Source organism: Physeter macrocephalus, chromosome 4 (genome assembly GCF_002837175.3).
Source record: "Physeter macrocephalus isolate SW-GA chromosome 4, ASM283717v5, whole genome shotgun sequence".
Classification (NCBI taxonomy): domain Eukaryota; kingdom Metazoa; phylum Chordata; class Mammalia; order Artiodactyla; family Physeteridae; genus Physeter; species Physeter macrocephalus.
In genome coordinates, this window is record NC_041217.1 from 109,670,233 (window position 1) to 109,687,220 (window position 16,988).

General features: G+C 43.3%; 1 protein-coding gene across 2 annotated transcripts in view; it reads left to right on the forward strand.

Moving 5' to 3' along the window:
- The window catches only part of MCOLN2 (mucolipin TRP cation channel 2), a 62,882-nt gene that overhangs the window by 33,924 nt on the left and 11,970 nt on the right, over positions 1-16,988 (forward strand). For both annotated transcript variants that reach the window (XM_024119556.3, XM_024119555.3), the window contains exons 8-11: positions 4,455-4,567; positions 5,768-5,917; positions 7,308-7,409; positions 7,513-7,635. In XM_024119556.3, coding sequence (XP_023975324.1) covers positions 4,455-4,567; positions 5,768-5,917; positions 7,308-7,409; positions 7,513-7,635 — 488 coding nt within the window. The remainder of the gene's footprint in view (positions 1-4,454; positions 4,568-5,767; positions 5,918-7,307; positions 7,410-7,512; positions 7,636-16,988) is intronic.

Genomic DNA, 16,988 nt, shown 5'->3' on the forward strand with positions numbered 1-16,988 from the left:
CCACAGCAGTGAGAGGCCCGCGTACCACAAAAAAAAAAAAAAAGAAAAGAAAGGAAGGTTGGTTTTGATGGGGACAGAGTGAGACATAGAGTCCAGCAATGCTTCTCGGAGAAGGTATGATTTGATCTGAGCCTGTGACAGTGGAGTGGGATCAAGGCCTTCAGAGCCCAGAGAGCAGGCTGGACAAACCTGGGTCATTTACTCTGTCATCACTCAGGAAATACCTCCTGATCCACAGATAAAAGTGGGCTACTCAGACCCCATTCTCACTGGGGGGGTTGGGATGATGTTAATGATGGGTGATCAGTATTTCTTCATTTACAAGTTTTGTTTAACTGAACCTGCCTTTTGACCAGATTATCAGAACAAAATACAATGTAAAATACCTGTGGTTCCTAACTATTTTATATTAGTTTTAAATTAGACTCAATTTGTGGCCTGTTGCTTTTCGGTTGCATAATATGTGCTGATGATTTTGAAGTTTTGGCTTTTTAGTCCCATTAGCTGACTCCAGCCTCTCATCAGAGTACACAGTTTTAGTTTCTGTTAAAAAGTGGGTACTCTTCCTCAGCAGACACACTCTCCCCTGCAGAAACGCACAGGGCAGACACGTGTCTTCCAAGGCCGAGTGTAGGCTGCAGCTATTTTATGTGATAAAAGCTAACCCTTGTCAAATAGGAAATGTGGTTTGGTATAGTCATTTGACCAAGTAAGTCAGTCAGGCAAACACGTTTGCCAGGACAGTTTCCTTCCTCTCCACGGGCGTCCTTATAATATTGGGGAGCTGTCCTCGCCTTTGCGCAGACGAGAGGCGCTCTGGCTCCCTCCTGTGGCCAGTGAGGAGAAACACAATCTCACAGCTAGAAGCACTGACATTTATATAGGCTTCTCCCAGGGCTGCGCCATCACTAGGAGAGCACAAATTTAAGGTGATGTGACAAGTCTTAAAAAGCTGAAGTTTGGAAACCAGCTTAGGAAATGGATTTTTTTTTTCTTTTATAGGAAGCTGTCTGGTGGATTGATTGCCTTGGCTCTGGGGGAGTAGAACAAAGCCAAGCGTGACAGCTGGTGGGATCCTTGTGCTATTTGCAAAACATTCTGAGATTCATTCACATCCATGTGCTTACCCTGAAGCTTCTCTCTCCTTCTTGTCATTACCTATGTTATCTCAAGGTGAAATGTAAGGGAATGCGCATTTTTACATACAAACTTGAAGTTGCCTTTTCTGACTTCTGATACCCATGCCCAGTGTGCCACTGATCTTCACATCAACTTGATTTTATAAATGTAGCCATTTGGGCATGGGAGCTGGAGGAGGTAGGTACTGATGGACAGGACTCCCCACTGATGGGTGATGTAAACGTATGTCCCAGGGAAATGGGGTTTAGTAAGTGTGGGAAGCCCTGGTTAGGGTCACACAGGTGGCAGTGGTGGTGGTGTGTGGGACTTCTCAGGCCCCTGGAAGGACTGGGTGGGGTAGGATTTTCTTAACCACATTTCCAGAGTCATGTCTCTGGACTAGTGTTATACAAACCCAGGTTTAGGAACTGTTCCTGTGAGAATAACATAATTTCAGTAGAAGAAGAAAGCAATTATGATGTTTATAAGATACTTTTTGTAGCCACATCAAACTAGTCTTCTCAATAGATCAAACTGAAACAATACAATACTGATTTCTCTGTTAGGAGGGACGGTTTATCTTCCTAGTTCTGGGCCTCAGTTTTCTCAACTGTAAATAAGGCCCAATTCAAGTAATCTTAGAAATTTTGTTCTAGTTATAGGTCAGAAAGGAAGGTATTCGAGGCTGTTCTTGCATGTTTTAAGATTGCGGCCCCATCTTCCCAAGAACTGCCCCTCTTCCCTCTGCTTCATTCCATGGCTCCTCCCCCCAAAACTGGTCTTGGGTTTTGGTCAGGTTGTTTTCTTACCTACCCATTAGATGGTATCTCCAGATAACTTAAACTTGTGAAGGATAAAATGGCCAAAGGTGGATGTAAGTGCTCCGTACGAGGCACTGACAAGCACTCAGCAGGGTTTGACCTGATTTCCTGACAGCGCGTGAAGCTGGTACAGCTGTGCTCCCATTTGGTACCCGAGGCATCTGAAGCTTAGCAAGGCTAAATAACTCGCGCAGTGAATTACATTTACTTGCTGGCCATGCTCCTAACCCACTTAGGGTTAGGATGAGCTGCCCTCAGACACCCGTGATGGGCTGCCCTCAGACACCCGTGCCATGGTCACTCACGCTGCTGTTATTTCTAAATCCGTGGACACACTCCCATCTTTCTCTTAAATGCCTTCTCTGCGGAGGTGTCGCTGTGGAACATCCTGACTTTAGACTCTCCTGAAGGTTGCCTGTCCCCAGCGCTGCTTCCTTCTCCCCTGGTCTTTCTCTGTCTGGTTCCTGAGTGCATCTCCTCTCCTAATTCCCAAACATTGCCACCCCCGCCTTCCCATCCTTCCTAGTCTGCATTCCGCTCTGTCATCTCTCTGAGAGGCTGTGTCCACACCCATGGTTTCAGCTGCCACCAAGTTGTCCGCTCTTGTCATGAATGTCCAGACTGAGCTCAGTTGACCCAAGACAGAAAAGGAGTCATTCTTGGTCAGTCCTTCCTTACTCCCTAAGTCCCATTAAAGACCAGGTCGAGTCTCTCTTCTTCATCTTTCGCCACTTTGTGCCTTATCTTTGTGTGCCTTCTCTGCCTCTAACTTCTCTCAGACCTTCAAGAGTTCTGACTTACATTATTCAGTGGTCTTCCTGTGCTCTGCTGGGGTCTCTGCACTTATCTGTAAGCGTACTGAAGCATTATGGGGACACACATAAGCACAGGCACTGTCATGCTGAATAAAAACACACCCGGTCCCTGCCTCCCAGAGCCAATCATGTCCGAGGGGAGATGGACATTGAATGATATAATAACCACTGAGTTTGCTGTTCTTGTGTGCATGGGGTTGCTCCAAGTGCTTTCATGTGTGAACTTATTTAACCCTCACAACAGCCCTATAATACAGGTATTTTTTTTCATTCTACCCATTTTTTGGATGAGGAAACTGAGGCAACTTCCCCAAGGCTCCACAGCTTCTGAGTGCAGGGCGGAGATTCAGACCCAGGTCTCAGGCTCCAGAGACCGTGTCCTTTTTCATTTCACACTGTCTCTGTGCTCCTTGCTGTGCTGTCTTTGAAGACACAACTATAAGTTCAGTGACCATCAAGCAGAGGGCAGTAAATGGAGATATAGGTGTGTATACTTATGGACAGGGCTACGATAGGGTATTGGGGGGAGGGTTGATGGGGATGGGAATTTAGGGAATTGTCCTGTTCTGTTCTGGGGAGGAAGATACTCAATCTGAAACCCAAGGCTGAGTAATCCCCATGTGTGATGGGGAGGGGGTGCAGTTCCAGGCAGAGAGATCAGCATGTGCAAAGTCCCTGAGGCAAGAAAGAGAGAGAGGAGAGAGGGAGGGAGAGAGCTCCAGTGCCTGGTAGGAGCAAGGAAGGAGGAAGAGAGTGGCCTCAGGGTGGGCAAGGTGGGGGCCAGGAGAAAGCAGCAGGCGGCAGGTGATGAGACCACAGCGGGTGAGCAGGGGCCGGGCAGGGGAGAGCCGTGGTTTGGGATTTGGGACAATACCATGAAGTCTGAGAGAAGCAAAGGTTACAGTTTCATCTTCCTCCAGTACCTTCCCTGTGTTACTGTGTTCCAAGGCAAAAATCTGATTACTACTCTCCTTACTTTCATTCTAAGAAGTGATTTTTCCCACATGCAGAAAAAGCTTATTGAATTGGCACTCTTTGCTGGCAAAGTACAGAGTAAGCTTGAGAAGCAGAAATGGGGATTCTGAGTGGTGGGACTTTAAAACGTGTGTTCCCCCATTAATGGAGAGCTTGATGTTTGTTTTTATGTGAAAGAACTCAGAGTATGTCAGTAGTTTTGCCACTTTTTTTTTTTTTTTTTTTTTTTTGCGGTACGGGGGCCTCTCAGTGCTGTGGCCTCTCCCATTGCGGAGCACAGGCTCCGGACGCGCAGGCTCAGCGGCCATGGCTCACGGGCCCCGCCGCTCCGTGGCTTGTGGGATCTTCCCGGACCGGGGCACAAACCCGCGTCCCCTGCATTGGCAGGCGGACTCCCAACCACTGCGCCACCAGGGAAACCAAGCCCTGGTTTTGCCTCTTTTGAATGGAGCCCAAATGGACCACCTTCTACTGAATTCCACACTGTAGTAAATATTTATGAATACACTTTAGTACATCTGTTAAGAATTTTTATGTTTTTAAATGTATAACTCGACATCAGGGAATGATTACCTTGTTTGTGAACCTCTGAATGAGTGCAGTGTGATTTGTTTCTGATGTTGAAGCATTTATCATTTGATCTTATTTTCCAGCTGCCATCTTGTTTGGAAATTATTCCCAAGTAAGGTGTGTTTGACATTTGAATTCTGTTTTCGTTTCTCAGTTCAGAGAAATACTCAGTATGTCCTGGTGTTTGATGCATTTGTCATTGTGATTTGCTTGGCATCTCTTATTCTGTGCACAAGATCCATTGTTCTTGGTCTAAGGTTAAGAAAGGTAAGTGTGTGTTGGAATTTCCTCCCTCCCTTCCTGACCTCCGCCTGCAGTTTGTCCAAACAGTGGGGCCTTGACATTGGGTCATCCTGCCCTTTCTGGGGCCCTTGACTGAATTGGATTCCTTTGAGTGACTGTCCCCTTACGAGACATTATCAACCTGGGGTGTAGAGAGTGAGTCAAAGCTCCCAGCATGTCGGGTGGAATCAGACAATTATTCTGCTTAAACCTGAGCTAAGAAGCACAGATACACTGTGGTGAATGATCAAGCTTTTGAATGCTTCTAGAATAAATGAGACCCTTTTAAATTCAGGAGTGATCTTAAGAACAGAGTAATAACATGTGTGGGTTTCATCTTTTGTCTTCAAATCAGAGTTCATTCTGACAGGGAGACATGGTAAATGGGTTATAATGATGCATAAAAGACTTTATTCTATTATTTAAACTAGTTTAAAAATTCTTCCCTGAGTTTCATTTTACCTTTTTACCCTTAGGGCTCTTGTGACTATATACTCTAGCTCACCACAAATCTTATTCTGGTGTGTGGCATGTATGTATATACAGACTGGGGTCAGTGGACGTAGGAAGTCATTAGAATACCATATGTAGAGGAAGGAAGCAGTCTACATTCTATTTTTCCAGGGCTTGACCTGTGTCGATTTGTTTTGTAAATATCCACTTCTCTTAGCCACCCTCCCGCACCCCACAAGCCCCTTGATATTCTGAATCCAAAGCCAGGGTCTGGGTTCTGCCGATGCGAGGGTGGCACATTGGGAGCACACACTCGGGGGCCGGACTGCCTGCACTCGAGTCCCGGCTTGGCCGCCCCATGTCTCAGTTGCCTCCTCTGGAAAGAAGTGTCCATGGTGCCTAGTTCGTAGGGTTGTCGTCTGGTTGAATGCGTTGAGAATAATGTAAAGTGTTTGGAATGTGCTCTGTGTTAGCTATTTCAACAAGAGTCTGTTGGAGTGAGAGCACAGCATTGAGTGTTTGAGTCACTTAGTTAACTGGAATGCTCACCTCTAGCTGGGGTGGATGGTGGAGGAAGGTGTGGGCTGTAATCTCTGCCCCCCAAGTGAGGATCCATCACGTTGGAAAAGGTAATGCCGTGTCTTTGGACAGGCGAGAGCACTGTTTTACGCTTTTCTCCTTCCAGAGGGCAGTGTGGTTTGTAAGAAATGTTTTTTAAAATGTTTGCCGCAGAGATTCTTAAATTTCTTCCTGGAGAAGTACAAGCGATGTGTGTGTAACGCCGACCAATGGGAGTTCATCAACAGATGGTATATCCTGGTGATTATCAGCGACCTAATGACAATAATTGGATCCATATTAAAAATGGAAATTAAAGCCAAGGTAAGCGGCAACCCACTGTAAATCTTCTGTTCTTTCTGTTCTTCTGGATGGTCTCAAATACTGTAAGATATGCAGTGATTCTCAGGTTTTCTCTTTTCTCACGCCCATAAAATGGAAGCCTCCTCTGACTTGGTTTCTCATGAAGGGAAAATGAGGAAACGGATGTTCTGTGGAAGGTGATACTCCTATGAATATCCTCTAGGAAACTTGACAGCATCTTCAGAATAGGAACTGAAGTTTGAGAAGACTGGTTGTTTGGGCGGGCTTTGTTTGTTTGTTTAAGTTGCAAAATCAGCAGCTGGCCCATGAACCAATCACGTCAAGAGCCGAGGTGCCCATCCATGAGTGATGGGGGCTCTGATGGATGGCGTGAGGGCAGGAATATTTGAGTGCCTCTAGGCGCCTGGCTCTTTGGGTAACTTAGTCGGTTTAGTCTCCTAAGTCTTGACTTCTCTCCTCCGTGCTCTGCCATCAGCTAGCAAATCTTACCAGCCTTCCCTCCTGACCTCGAGATACCTCCGTCTTGTCTACCCTGACTGCTTCGGCTTCCTTCAGGCCGTCTTCCTCTCTGACCCCGATCGCTGCAGCTGCCTCATTGTTGTCCTGCCTTCAGCTTATACCCCTCGCAGTCATTCACACAGCTGTCAGAGTCATTCTTCTGGGAGTGTCTGTCTTGCTGTGACAGTCCTTTCTGCCGCAGGGACCCCCTTTGGGATGAAGTGGCCTTTCTTCAGCATGGCCTCCAGGGGCCTCATGATCTAGCTCTGCCTTCCCCTCCCGCCCTCGCTCTCCCTGACCCTTCAGTGCTGCCCCTCTGGCCCATCTTGCAGGCTCTCAGCAATGGGCCCTGTTCAGCCTCTCTCCATTTGCTTGCAAGACTCCCCTAGCCTGTCCTCCAGGCCCAGCACTGCTCTGGGGTCACGCCCTCGGGAAGCCCTCCATGACAAGTCCAGCATTGTGTCTCTCACTGCACACAGCATATTGTATTAGAATTACGCTTGTGTGTGCGTCTCCTCAATTAGAGTCCTTGAGAGCAGGAACTGTTAGCAAATCACATTGGAGCGTTCTTTCAAAAGTAGCTGAAAGGTATTGTTTGATATTTAACAAACACCATTAGCTTATGTGCTTTAGTGCCTAGGTCAGTGGTAAATGCAATTTCTATTTCAGGATATTATTTGAACAAGAATTGAGTTCAACCAATCTTTATACTAAAAGGAAATGAGGAACACATTTGGAATTGTGCTCTCTATTATTTCCTTCTTCAGTTTAAGAACACTCAGAATCACTGTAGAGAGGCAGGCGGTCCATTCTTCTCCAGTCAGTTAAAAGTGAGGTTCATAAGCTGAGTGGAGTAGAATATTTTACTCATGTCTGTTTTTTCATTCCCTAGAATCTCACAAATTACGACCTGTGCAGCATTTTGCTTGGAACATCTACTCTCTTTGTCTGGGTTGGCGTCATCAGATACTTGGGTTACTTCCAAGCATATAATGTAAGGATGTGGCTGCTGGGTAGCACCACTGGGGTTGAGGTCCATTTCTTTGGGCTCTAGTAGCTACTTTTTAATCCCCCCTCATTGTGCTGATTTTTTTCAGGTGCTCATTTTAACGATGCAAGCCTCACTGCCAAAAGTTCTTCGCTTCTGCGCGTGTGCCGGTATGATCTATCTGGGTTACACCTTCTGCGGCTGGATTGTCTTAGGACCATATCATGACAAGGTGTGTAGCCTCATTCTTCCTTCTGCACATGAAGCACTTGAGACCCTTAAATGTGGGTTTCTAGCACTGACCTTCGTCCCACTTTTCTCCAGCACATACCCTGGACATCAGTAAGCATGTATCTTTGCATTGGTTTTCTTTTTCTTTCCCTTTGCCGGATATTGAAGTGGCTTCGGGATATTGAAGCAAGAACTGCAGGGAACCAGAAAGCATGTTTCTTGGTTGTCTGGGTCTGGCTTAAGGGGTCACATATTAACCCAGCCAGTCACCAAGTAAGAAGTGTTTGGACGTGAGATCACTGTAGTAAAAATGAAAATTAAATGAGGAAAAGTATTACAAAATCTTCCTAATTCAAAGTATTAAGGTTTTCATCCAAATTAACTGAGGAGACTGGAGGAGGATAAAGACTGCCCAGAATGACCATGTTAGGTTTATGATTAAAATGATAACACATCTTGCCTTTGCAGGTGTTGTTGTTTTTTTTTTTTGTGGTACGCGGGCCTCTCACTGTTGTGGCCTCTCCTGTTGCGGAGCACAGGCTCCGGGCGCACAGGCTCCGCGGCCATGGCTCATGGGCCCAGCCGCTCCGCGGCAGGTGGGATATTCCCAGACCGGGGCACGAACCCGTGTCCCCTGCATCGGCAGGCGGATTCTCAACCACTGTGCCACCAGGGAAGCCCTGCAGGTGGTTTGGATTTCAGTGTCCTCTTAGTGCCTTATTAAAGGTCAGTATCTGAATTCTAAACTATTGCTGGACTTCAGTATCATAATCTCAAGGACATCAAAGTTATGTTCAGATGTTCTTGTTTTAAAATGATAAATTTGATTCAAAGATATAGCAGGAAATGAAATTAGGTAGGCCTTGTTTTCAAACCAAAAAAAATAAAAGCAATGACTGAATCTTACAGTTTTTTTTGCATGGGCCTCTGGCAGTTGGAACAACAGAAACAACAAAAATAAAAATAATAGCAGCTAACACTTGATGCTATTCTAAGCATTTCTCTCTTCTCTCTCATTTAATCTCGTCAACAGCTCAGAGTACTGTTATCTTGGCTTAGGTGTTCTACAAGGAGAGAAATAAAAATATAATGATGCTGGTATAACAGCTCGGCCTTAAGTTTTGACCTTGATAGTTGCATTAAACAAAACACGGTCAAATCTAGTTTACAAACTCTTCACAAAAATCGAGCAATCCACAAAACTCAAACGTTCGGTATTGTCCTACTAAAAGAAATTCTAGTAACTTGGCATCCACCCAGGCTTGCTCCTCTTTAAGTGTTTCATTTAATATGTCCAAAGAGAATTCCCGTTTTCCTATCTGAGAACCTGTATAATCAACAAAGTGCCAATCTCTGGGTTAATAGTAAATCTTGGTAATCTTATTGCTTTCCAGTTCCATTCCACTGCTTTAAAGGTGACTCATGAGTAAAAATTGTTCTTCGATGTGATCTCTCTGATCTGGAGAACTGTCTTAGTGCCCAGGAAAATTTACATTTTTCTTCCTTGCTTGCTTTATGGTCTGGATGCTTTGCCATATTTTTGCCACTAGAGGGCAGTGTTGCGCCACGCGGCATAAATACTGAGCCTCCGAGGCCAGTGACTCAAGTGGTCCTATCTCCGCTGCCCTCTGTCTAACCTACGCCATCATTATTTTGGAGGGTGCTCAGAAAATGTTGCTTGAATTTCACTAAACTAGCTACCATTCTGAAGTGCTGTGTGCTAGATAGGTATGGTGCCCATGTTCCTTACCTCCCTTTCTAGGTTAACCCTTCTAGTAGGCCTGTGGGGAAATATTATCCTTTGACAGAAAATAGCGATCTTAATATGTTAATTTTCCTGAGGTTGTATAGTTAGTGAACGGCAGGGATAGGACGCACACCCAGGTCTGCCTGACACTAATAGACATGCTTTGAGCAGTACCCTGTAGGGCTTTTCTTCTTTTCTTGGTATTATCTAAAACAGACCATTGCAAGAGAGCATTCAGTCTGACTCAAGAGTAGATCAACCGTGAGAAGAAAGCCAAGTAATCAGTCTTATTTCTTTCAGTGTGCATCAAGGTTACCTTGTGAAAAATGATGTTGTTTGCTTTGTGAGTCTGACTGCATTTTCATATGTTCAGTTCTGTCCTTTCAAAGAATCCAGGGGAGACTGGGACACTCTAGATCAGCACTATCCAAGAAAAACATAACGAGAGCTACAAATTAGAGCCATGTCTATCCTTTTAAATTTTCTATTAGTCACATTAAAAAAATTTTTTAAAGAAACAAATGAAATTGATTTTAATTATATATTTTATTTAACCCAATGTATTTAAAATATTACTTCAGCCTGTATTCAATATAAAACATTGAAATATTTTACATTCCTGTTTTTAGGTACTTAGTCTTTGAGATGTGGTGTGTATTTTATCCTGACAGCATATCTCACTTTGGACTGGCTGCACATCAGATGCTGCATAGGCACCTGTAGCTGGTGGCTGCCATATTGGACATTTCACCTCTTGACTTGTGTCTCTCACTTAATGCCAGCCTTTCACTTCTCCCCCCGGGGAGTAGAGAGATAAGAACTGTATCTCTGGGGTTGTCTAGCAGGTCTGTTTATGGCTTCTATCTCCCAGCTCTAGCCAGGCTGATATATTGCGGAAATGCAGAGTTGAGTTAATTCAGTGAATGCACTAGTCAGTAGGATGAGAAAACCTTCAGTCTGGATCTGGACTTACGTGCTTTTCTTCTCTGTGTTACTTCTTCTTTGAGTCTGAAGTTAGAAATGTTTACTGCCCCTGCATGTCTCTCTCCAAATTAACCCAAATTGTCAGAATTTTCAGGTTCTGCCAGTCAGTCAGTATCTGTTGAATCAGAAGACCTTCAGTATTGCCTGGAGCCTTGAAAAACAGCACCATAGTGAGCATTTTCTAGAATTTCTAGAACCACACCTAGCTTGGATGCGGAAGCTAACTCTTTCTTTAAAAAAACAAACAAAAAACTCTAAAGAGGAGGTATCGGGAAAACTAGAATTTCACCCTGCTGTTTGTATGGCAGCAGGAATCCCACATTTCAGCTTCGCGTTTTCCTGTTAGACATCGGATTTCAATGGTTCAACTGAAAGAGTATAAAAATACAAGAAGTGTCCCACCGATGTTGCCTCCAGCACTAATGGGCGTTGGCACAGCGCCCTTTCAAAATGTCTGGGCACAGCGGGCTGGAGACGGTTGATGTTTAATAATTCAAGATGAGGAAAGGAGGAACATTACTCTCATGTGGCTTTGACGTTTCCCGAGGACTTTCCGAGGAATAAACCTTTGTCTTGCGTTCATTGTCCCCATTTTACAAATGAGAAGGCAAAGCATTGAAAAATCGTTGGACTTGGCTGATGTCCTCGGTAAAAGTTCAGCAGCACCCGTGTTACATTTGTGCTTTCAAGGCCTCTGCTTTTAGCCAAGCACCTCTATTATCAAAACAACTATTAGCTGGTTAAAACATTTTATCTGAATGCTGCATGAGGTTCTTAGCACCAGCTCTTGAAGCAAATTTTTATGTCATTCTCTGACATAAGCCATTGCAGGTTATGTTTTCATTCAAATGAAAGTTCTTTTTGGCTCAACTGCAAAATTATCATTTGTGGAACAAATGCTTGGGTTCTCACTGTGTTCCTCTGGAACCTGGGAGGACCCTTTATGGAGATATTCATTTAATATTTATTAAATGAATATTTAATAAATAAAATTTATTAAATAAATTAAATAAATTTTTAATATTTATTAAATATTTATTATTAAATTTATTATTATTTATTTAATATTTATTAAATTATGCACCAAACACTGTCGGGTTCTTCTAGCCCAGCTTCTTGCAGGGCAGGGACCATGGATTATTGCTCTTTGCGTTCCCCGTGTTGAGTGTGGTGCATTGAACATGGTAAGGGCTCAGCAAGTTTGCTGAATGAACCAGAAACAGAGACACAGAAGTATCTGCTTTCCAAGTACTTACAAGCTTGTAAGAACCAGAAAACAGTTTCCTATGAATGCAGTCCTTCTAGACCGGAAGCGCATTAGGACCTTATTTCTCCTTACCTTGGGTATTTTTTTTTAATCTCTAATTTTTTTAATTGAAGTATAGTTGATTACAGTGTTTCAGGTGTACAGCAAAGTGATTCAGTTACACACACACACCCACATATTCTTTTTCAGATTCTTTTCCATTATAGGTTATTACAAGATATTGAATATAGTTCTCTGTGTTATACAGTAGGTCCTTATTGTTTATCTGATTTATATATAGTAGCGTGTATCTGTTAATTCCAAAGTTCTAATTTCTTCCCCCCAGCCTTTCCCCTTTGGTAACCATAAGTTTGTTTTCTGTGTCTGTGAATCTATTTCTGTTTTGTAAATAAGTTCATTTGTATGATATTTTAGATTCCACATATAAGTGATATCGTATAATATTTGTCTTTCTCTGTCTGACTTCCTTCACTTAGTATGATAATCTCTAGGTCCATCCATATTGCTGCAAATGGCATTATTTCATTCTTATTTATGGCTGAGTAATATTTCATTGTATATATATACACCTCATTTTCTTTATCCATTCATATGTTGATGGCACTTAGGTTGCTTACATGTCCTGGCTATTGTAAATAGAGCTGCTATGAACATTGGAGTGAACGTATCTTTTTGAATTAGAGTTTTCTCTGGATATATGCCCAGTAGTGGGATTGCTGGATCATATGGTAACTCTGTTTTTAGTTTTTTAAGGAATCTCCATACTGTTCTCCACCTTGGGTATTTTAAAAGCTGATTTCTACTATGGATTTTGGCCACTGAAACTGGCTCACAGCCACTTCTTGTGGGACGAAACGATAGAGTATGTACCAATTACTTACCTTATTGGGTCTCTGTTAAACTTTTTGGTGGGTTAAAATAAATCTCACACGCCCGAGAAGAGGGAGGTGAATAACATTAATGCTGAGATGGATTTTGTGTCTAGACTGATTCTAAGTAACTACACAGGAAACTAAGGGATGAATTTGCTGTGTGCCCACCAACTTGCAATTCTGGAACCTGAAACACAGACTTGTAGGGGTTCTTGACCCTACAGAAAGGAATTGGCCAGATTCCAAAAGAAACTCTGAGAAATATGAATTATTAATGGTGCTGTCAGAGTTGTAATTGACGTCCATAGAAACCAACTTGAACTTCATTGTCTTAAGGCTAGTGGTGGGGATGGAAACTATTTAGTCTGGGAACTGGCTGTCTTACTGGTAAATTATCTGCATATTAATAAGTGATTTGCTCAGATGGATGTTCCCTCCAGATCTCTGTAGAGAGCGACTTTAGTACTGCTCTTCAGAGTTGCTGCTGATGCAGCAAGACCATGGGCATGATTCTTGTTTGGGGTACATTTATGTACTCTCCCTTGGTTACAGACTTTACCCCATGCATCCAGCCATGGAGCAGGGAGGGTAGGACCTGGTGTTTGCTAGTTGGTTGGGGTACAGAGAAGCGTGTAGAGAACAATTAGAAGACCAACAGTAGTTTCCTCTGTGGTTCTTACTGACACAGAGAGCAGACTAGAGCTGCCAGGGCAGTCTGTCTTGATGCAGACTTTGAAATGGCCCTTCAACATTGGCTTCATCAGACACAGACAACAACGAACATACCAGATGAAGAGAATAAATCCCATGATTTAAAGACAGAGAAGATGGCTGGGTGTTGTGAGAGGAGGGGGCACACACGGGATGTTAATACTGCCATGAAGGGATGGATTGAGGCCACACAAAGGAGGAAACTTACTCCAAACTTCTTGGTCTGGATTTCTGCTTTGCCTCCGCACGTTGAATATTGTTAAGCAAGAGACATGACCTGAAGGCTATATTCTCTGAAGTTTAGATTTTACTGTAGCTTGGACTGGATGCTGAAGAGGCTGAAGTAAAGAAGGCTTCCTTGGAAGTTTCTGTAATAAGTATGTAAGTGTTGACATCAGAGTGGAGTAGAAAGGGTGGGTCAGAGAAACATCATAGGAACAGACAGACCTTATTAGATTGTAGAGCAGGGAAGATAAATGGATTCAGCATACAGTTTTTTGTTTTATAAATTTATTTATTTATTTATTTTTGGCTGTGTTGGGTCTACGTTGCTGCGTGCAGGCATTCTCTAGTTGCGGCGAGCGAGGGCTACTTTTTTTTTTAAACATCTTTATTGGAGTATAATTGCTTTACAATGGTGTGTTAGTTTCTGCTGTATAACAAAGTGAATCAGCTGTACATATACATATGTTCCCATATCTGCTCCCTCTTGCGTCTCCCTCCCACCCTCCCTATCCCACCCCTCTAAGTGGTCACAAAGCACCGAGCTGCTCTCCCTGTGCTATGTGGCTGCTTCCCACTAGCTAGCTATTTTACATTTGGTAGTGTGTATAAGTCCATGCCAGCGGGGGCTGCTCTTCATTGCGGTGCACAGGCTTCTCATTGCCGTGGCTTCTCTTGTTGCGGAGCACGGGCTCTAGGCACATGGGCTTCAGTAGTTGTAGCTCAGGGGCTCTAGAGCACAGGCTCAGTAGTTGTGGCACACGGGCTTCGTTGTTCCACGGCATGTGGGATTTTCTCGGACCAAGGCTCGAACCCGTGTCCCCTGCATTGGCAGGCGGATTCTTAACCACTGCGCCACCAGGGAAGTCCCTTTTTTTTTTTTATGGAGTAGAAAGAGTGGGTCAGAGAAAAATCATAGGAACAGACAGACCTTATTGGACTGTAGAGCAGCGAAGATAAATGGATTCAATGCACAGTTTTTTTTTAATTGAAGTATAGTTGATTTGCAGTATTGCGTTAATCTCTGCTGTACAGCAAAGTGATTCAGTTATACATATATACATTCTTTTTTCAGTATTCTTTTCCACTATGGTTTATCACAGGATAGTGAATATAGTTCTCTGTGCTATATAGTAGGACCTTGTTGTTTATCCATTCTCTATATAGTAGCTTACATCTGCTAACCCAAACCCCCTACTCCATCCCTCCCCCTTGGCAACCACAAGTCTTTTCTCTATGTCCATGAGTCTGTTTCGTAGATAGGTTCCTTTGTGTCATATTCTAGATTCCACATATAAGCGACACACAGTTTTAAGCACTTGATTATTTTGGAGTAATTTTTCTTTGGTAGGAGACTGGAATCACTGACAGAAATAGAGAAATTTGGAAGGACAGCACGTTTTCTGGGTTCAGGTTGTAGGAGGTTTTATTGTGTTGCATGTGAACTAGTAGCACGACTGCCAACTGGAAATGTCCCAGAGACATTCATGAGGGACTTGGCTGTTCCCAAAGCCACACTTACTGACTTGATGGATGTATAGGCCCCCACCACTAAGGACAGAATTGGTTCACAACTCTACAGTAACTTGTTGCATCTGCATTTCTGAAAACTATATTGCCTTTTGCCTATTAAGTCATTATCATTCTTTACATAGAAGTTTTTCGCATTCATCTGATGTTTAACCCTCTGACCCCAGAGATGTTCATTCATTAAGCACCTGCTGTTTGCTTTCAGTCGATGTGGCAGTCGTTGGTCAACTGCGTAAGCCAGATAGGGGCTGACAGATTCCGGGGGCATTCCACACCAGCCCCTGCTCGGCTCTGCCCCTCAGGGCTGTCAGGTGTTCAGTCAGCCTCCAGCTAACTACCTCGTGTCATCGCTTCTACCTGGCCCCTCAAACTCGCCTCGTCTAGAACTGAGTCCAGCAGAGGTCCCTCCCCCGTCCCCTTCCGGACTTAATTTCTCCCCAGTTTCCTCCTCAGTTTTCTGTGGATTCCTTGCAGTCCTGGGCCCCTGCACTCACTCTCACTGGCATCCAGGCCCCTGGGCTGTTCTCATTCTAGGAGATCTTCACAAGCCACGGTTACCGTTTAGAAACCCAGATTAGATCCTGTCCCTCTTCTTTGTTTTTTGTTCTGGAATTTATTTTTAAAATATCTTTATTAGAGTATAATTGCTTTACAATGGTGTGTTAATTTCTGCTTTATAACAAAGTGAATTTTATTGGAGTATAATTGCTTTACAATGGTGTGTTAGTTTCTCCTTTATAACAAAGTGAATCAGCTATACATATACATATATCCCCATATCTCCTCCCTCTTGCGTCTCCCTCCCACCCTCCCTATTCCACCCCTCTAGGTAGTCACAAAGCACCAAGCTGATCTCCCTGTGCTATATAGCTGCTTCCCACTAGTTATCGATTTACATTTGGTAGTGTAAATATGTCAATGCCACTCTTGCACTTCATCCCAGCTTGGCCTTGCCCTTCCCCATGTTCTCAAGTCCATTCTCTGCATCTGCGTCTTTACCCCTGTCCTGCCAGTAGGTTCTTCAGAACATTTTTTTTTTATTCCATATACATGTGTTAGCATACGGTATTTCTTTTTCTCTTTCTGACCTACTTCACTCTGTGTGACAGACTCTAGGTCCATCCACCTCACTACAAATAATGCAATTTCATTCCTTTTTATGGCTGAGTAATATTCCATTGTATATATGTGCCACATATTCTTTATCCATTAATCTGTTGATGGACACTTAGGTTGCTTCCATGTCCTGGCTATTGTAAATAGTGCTGCAATGAACATTTTGGTACATGACCCTTTTTGAATTATGGTTTTCTCAGTGTATATGCCCAGTAGTGGGATTGCTGGGTCATATGGTAGTTCTATTTTTAGTTTTTTAAGGGACGTCCATACTGTTCTCCATAGTGGCTGTATCAATTTACATTCCCACTAACAGTGCAAGAGGGTTCCCTTTTCTCCACACCCTCTCCAGCATTTATTGTTTCTAGATTTTTTGATGATGGCCATTCTGAACGGTGTGAGATGATATCTCAATGTAGTTTTGATTTGCAATTCTCTAAAGATTAATGATGTTGAGCATTCTTTCATGTGCCTGTTGGCAATCTGTATATCTTCTTAGGAGAAATGTCTATGTAGGTCTTCTGCCCATTTTTGGATTGGGTTGTTTGCTTTTTCAATGTTGAGCTGCATGAGCTGCTTGTAAATTTTGGAGGTTAAACCTTTGTCAGTTGCTTCGTTGCAAATATTTTCTCCCATTCTGAGGGCTGTCTTTTTGTCTTGTTTATGGTTTCCTTTGCAGTGCAAAAGCTTTTAAGTTTCATTAGGTCCCATTTGTTTATTTTTGTTTTTATTTCCTTTTCTCTAGGAGGTGGGTCAAAGAGGATCTTGCTGTGATTTATGTCATAGAGTGTTCTGCCTATGTTTTTCTCTAAGAGTTTGATGGTGTCTGACCTTACATTTAGGTCTTTAATCCATTTTTATTTTATTTTTGTGTATGGTGTTAGGGAGTGTTCTAATTTCATTCT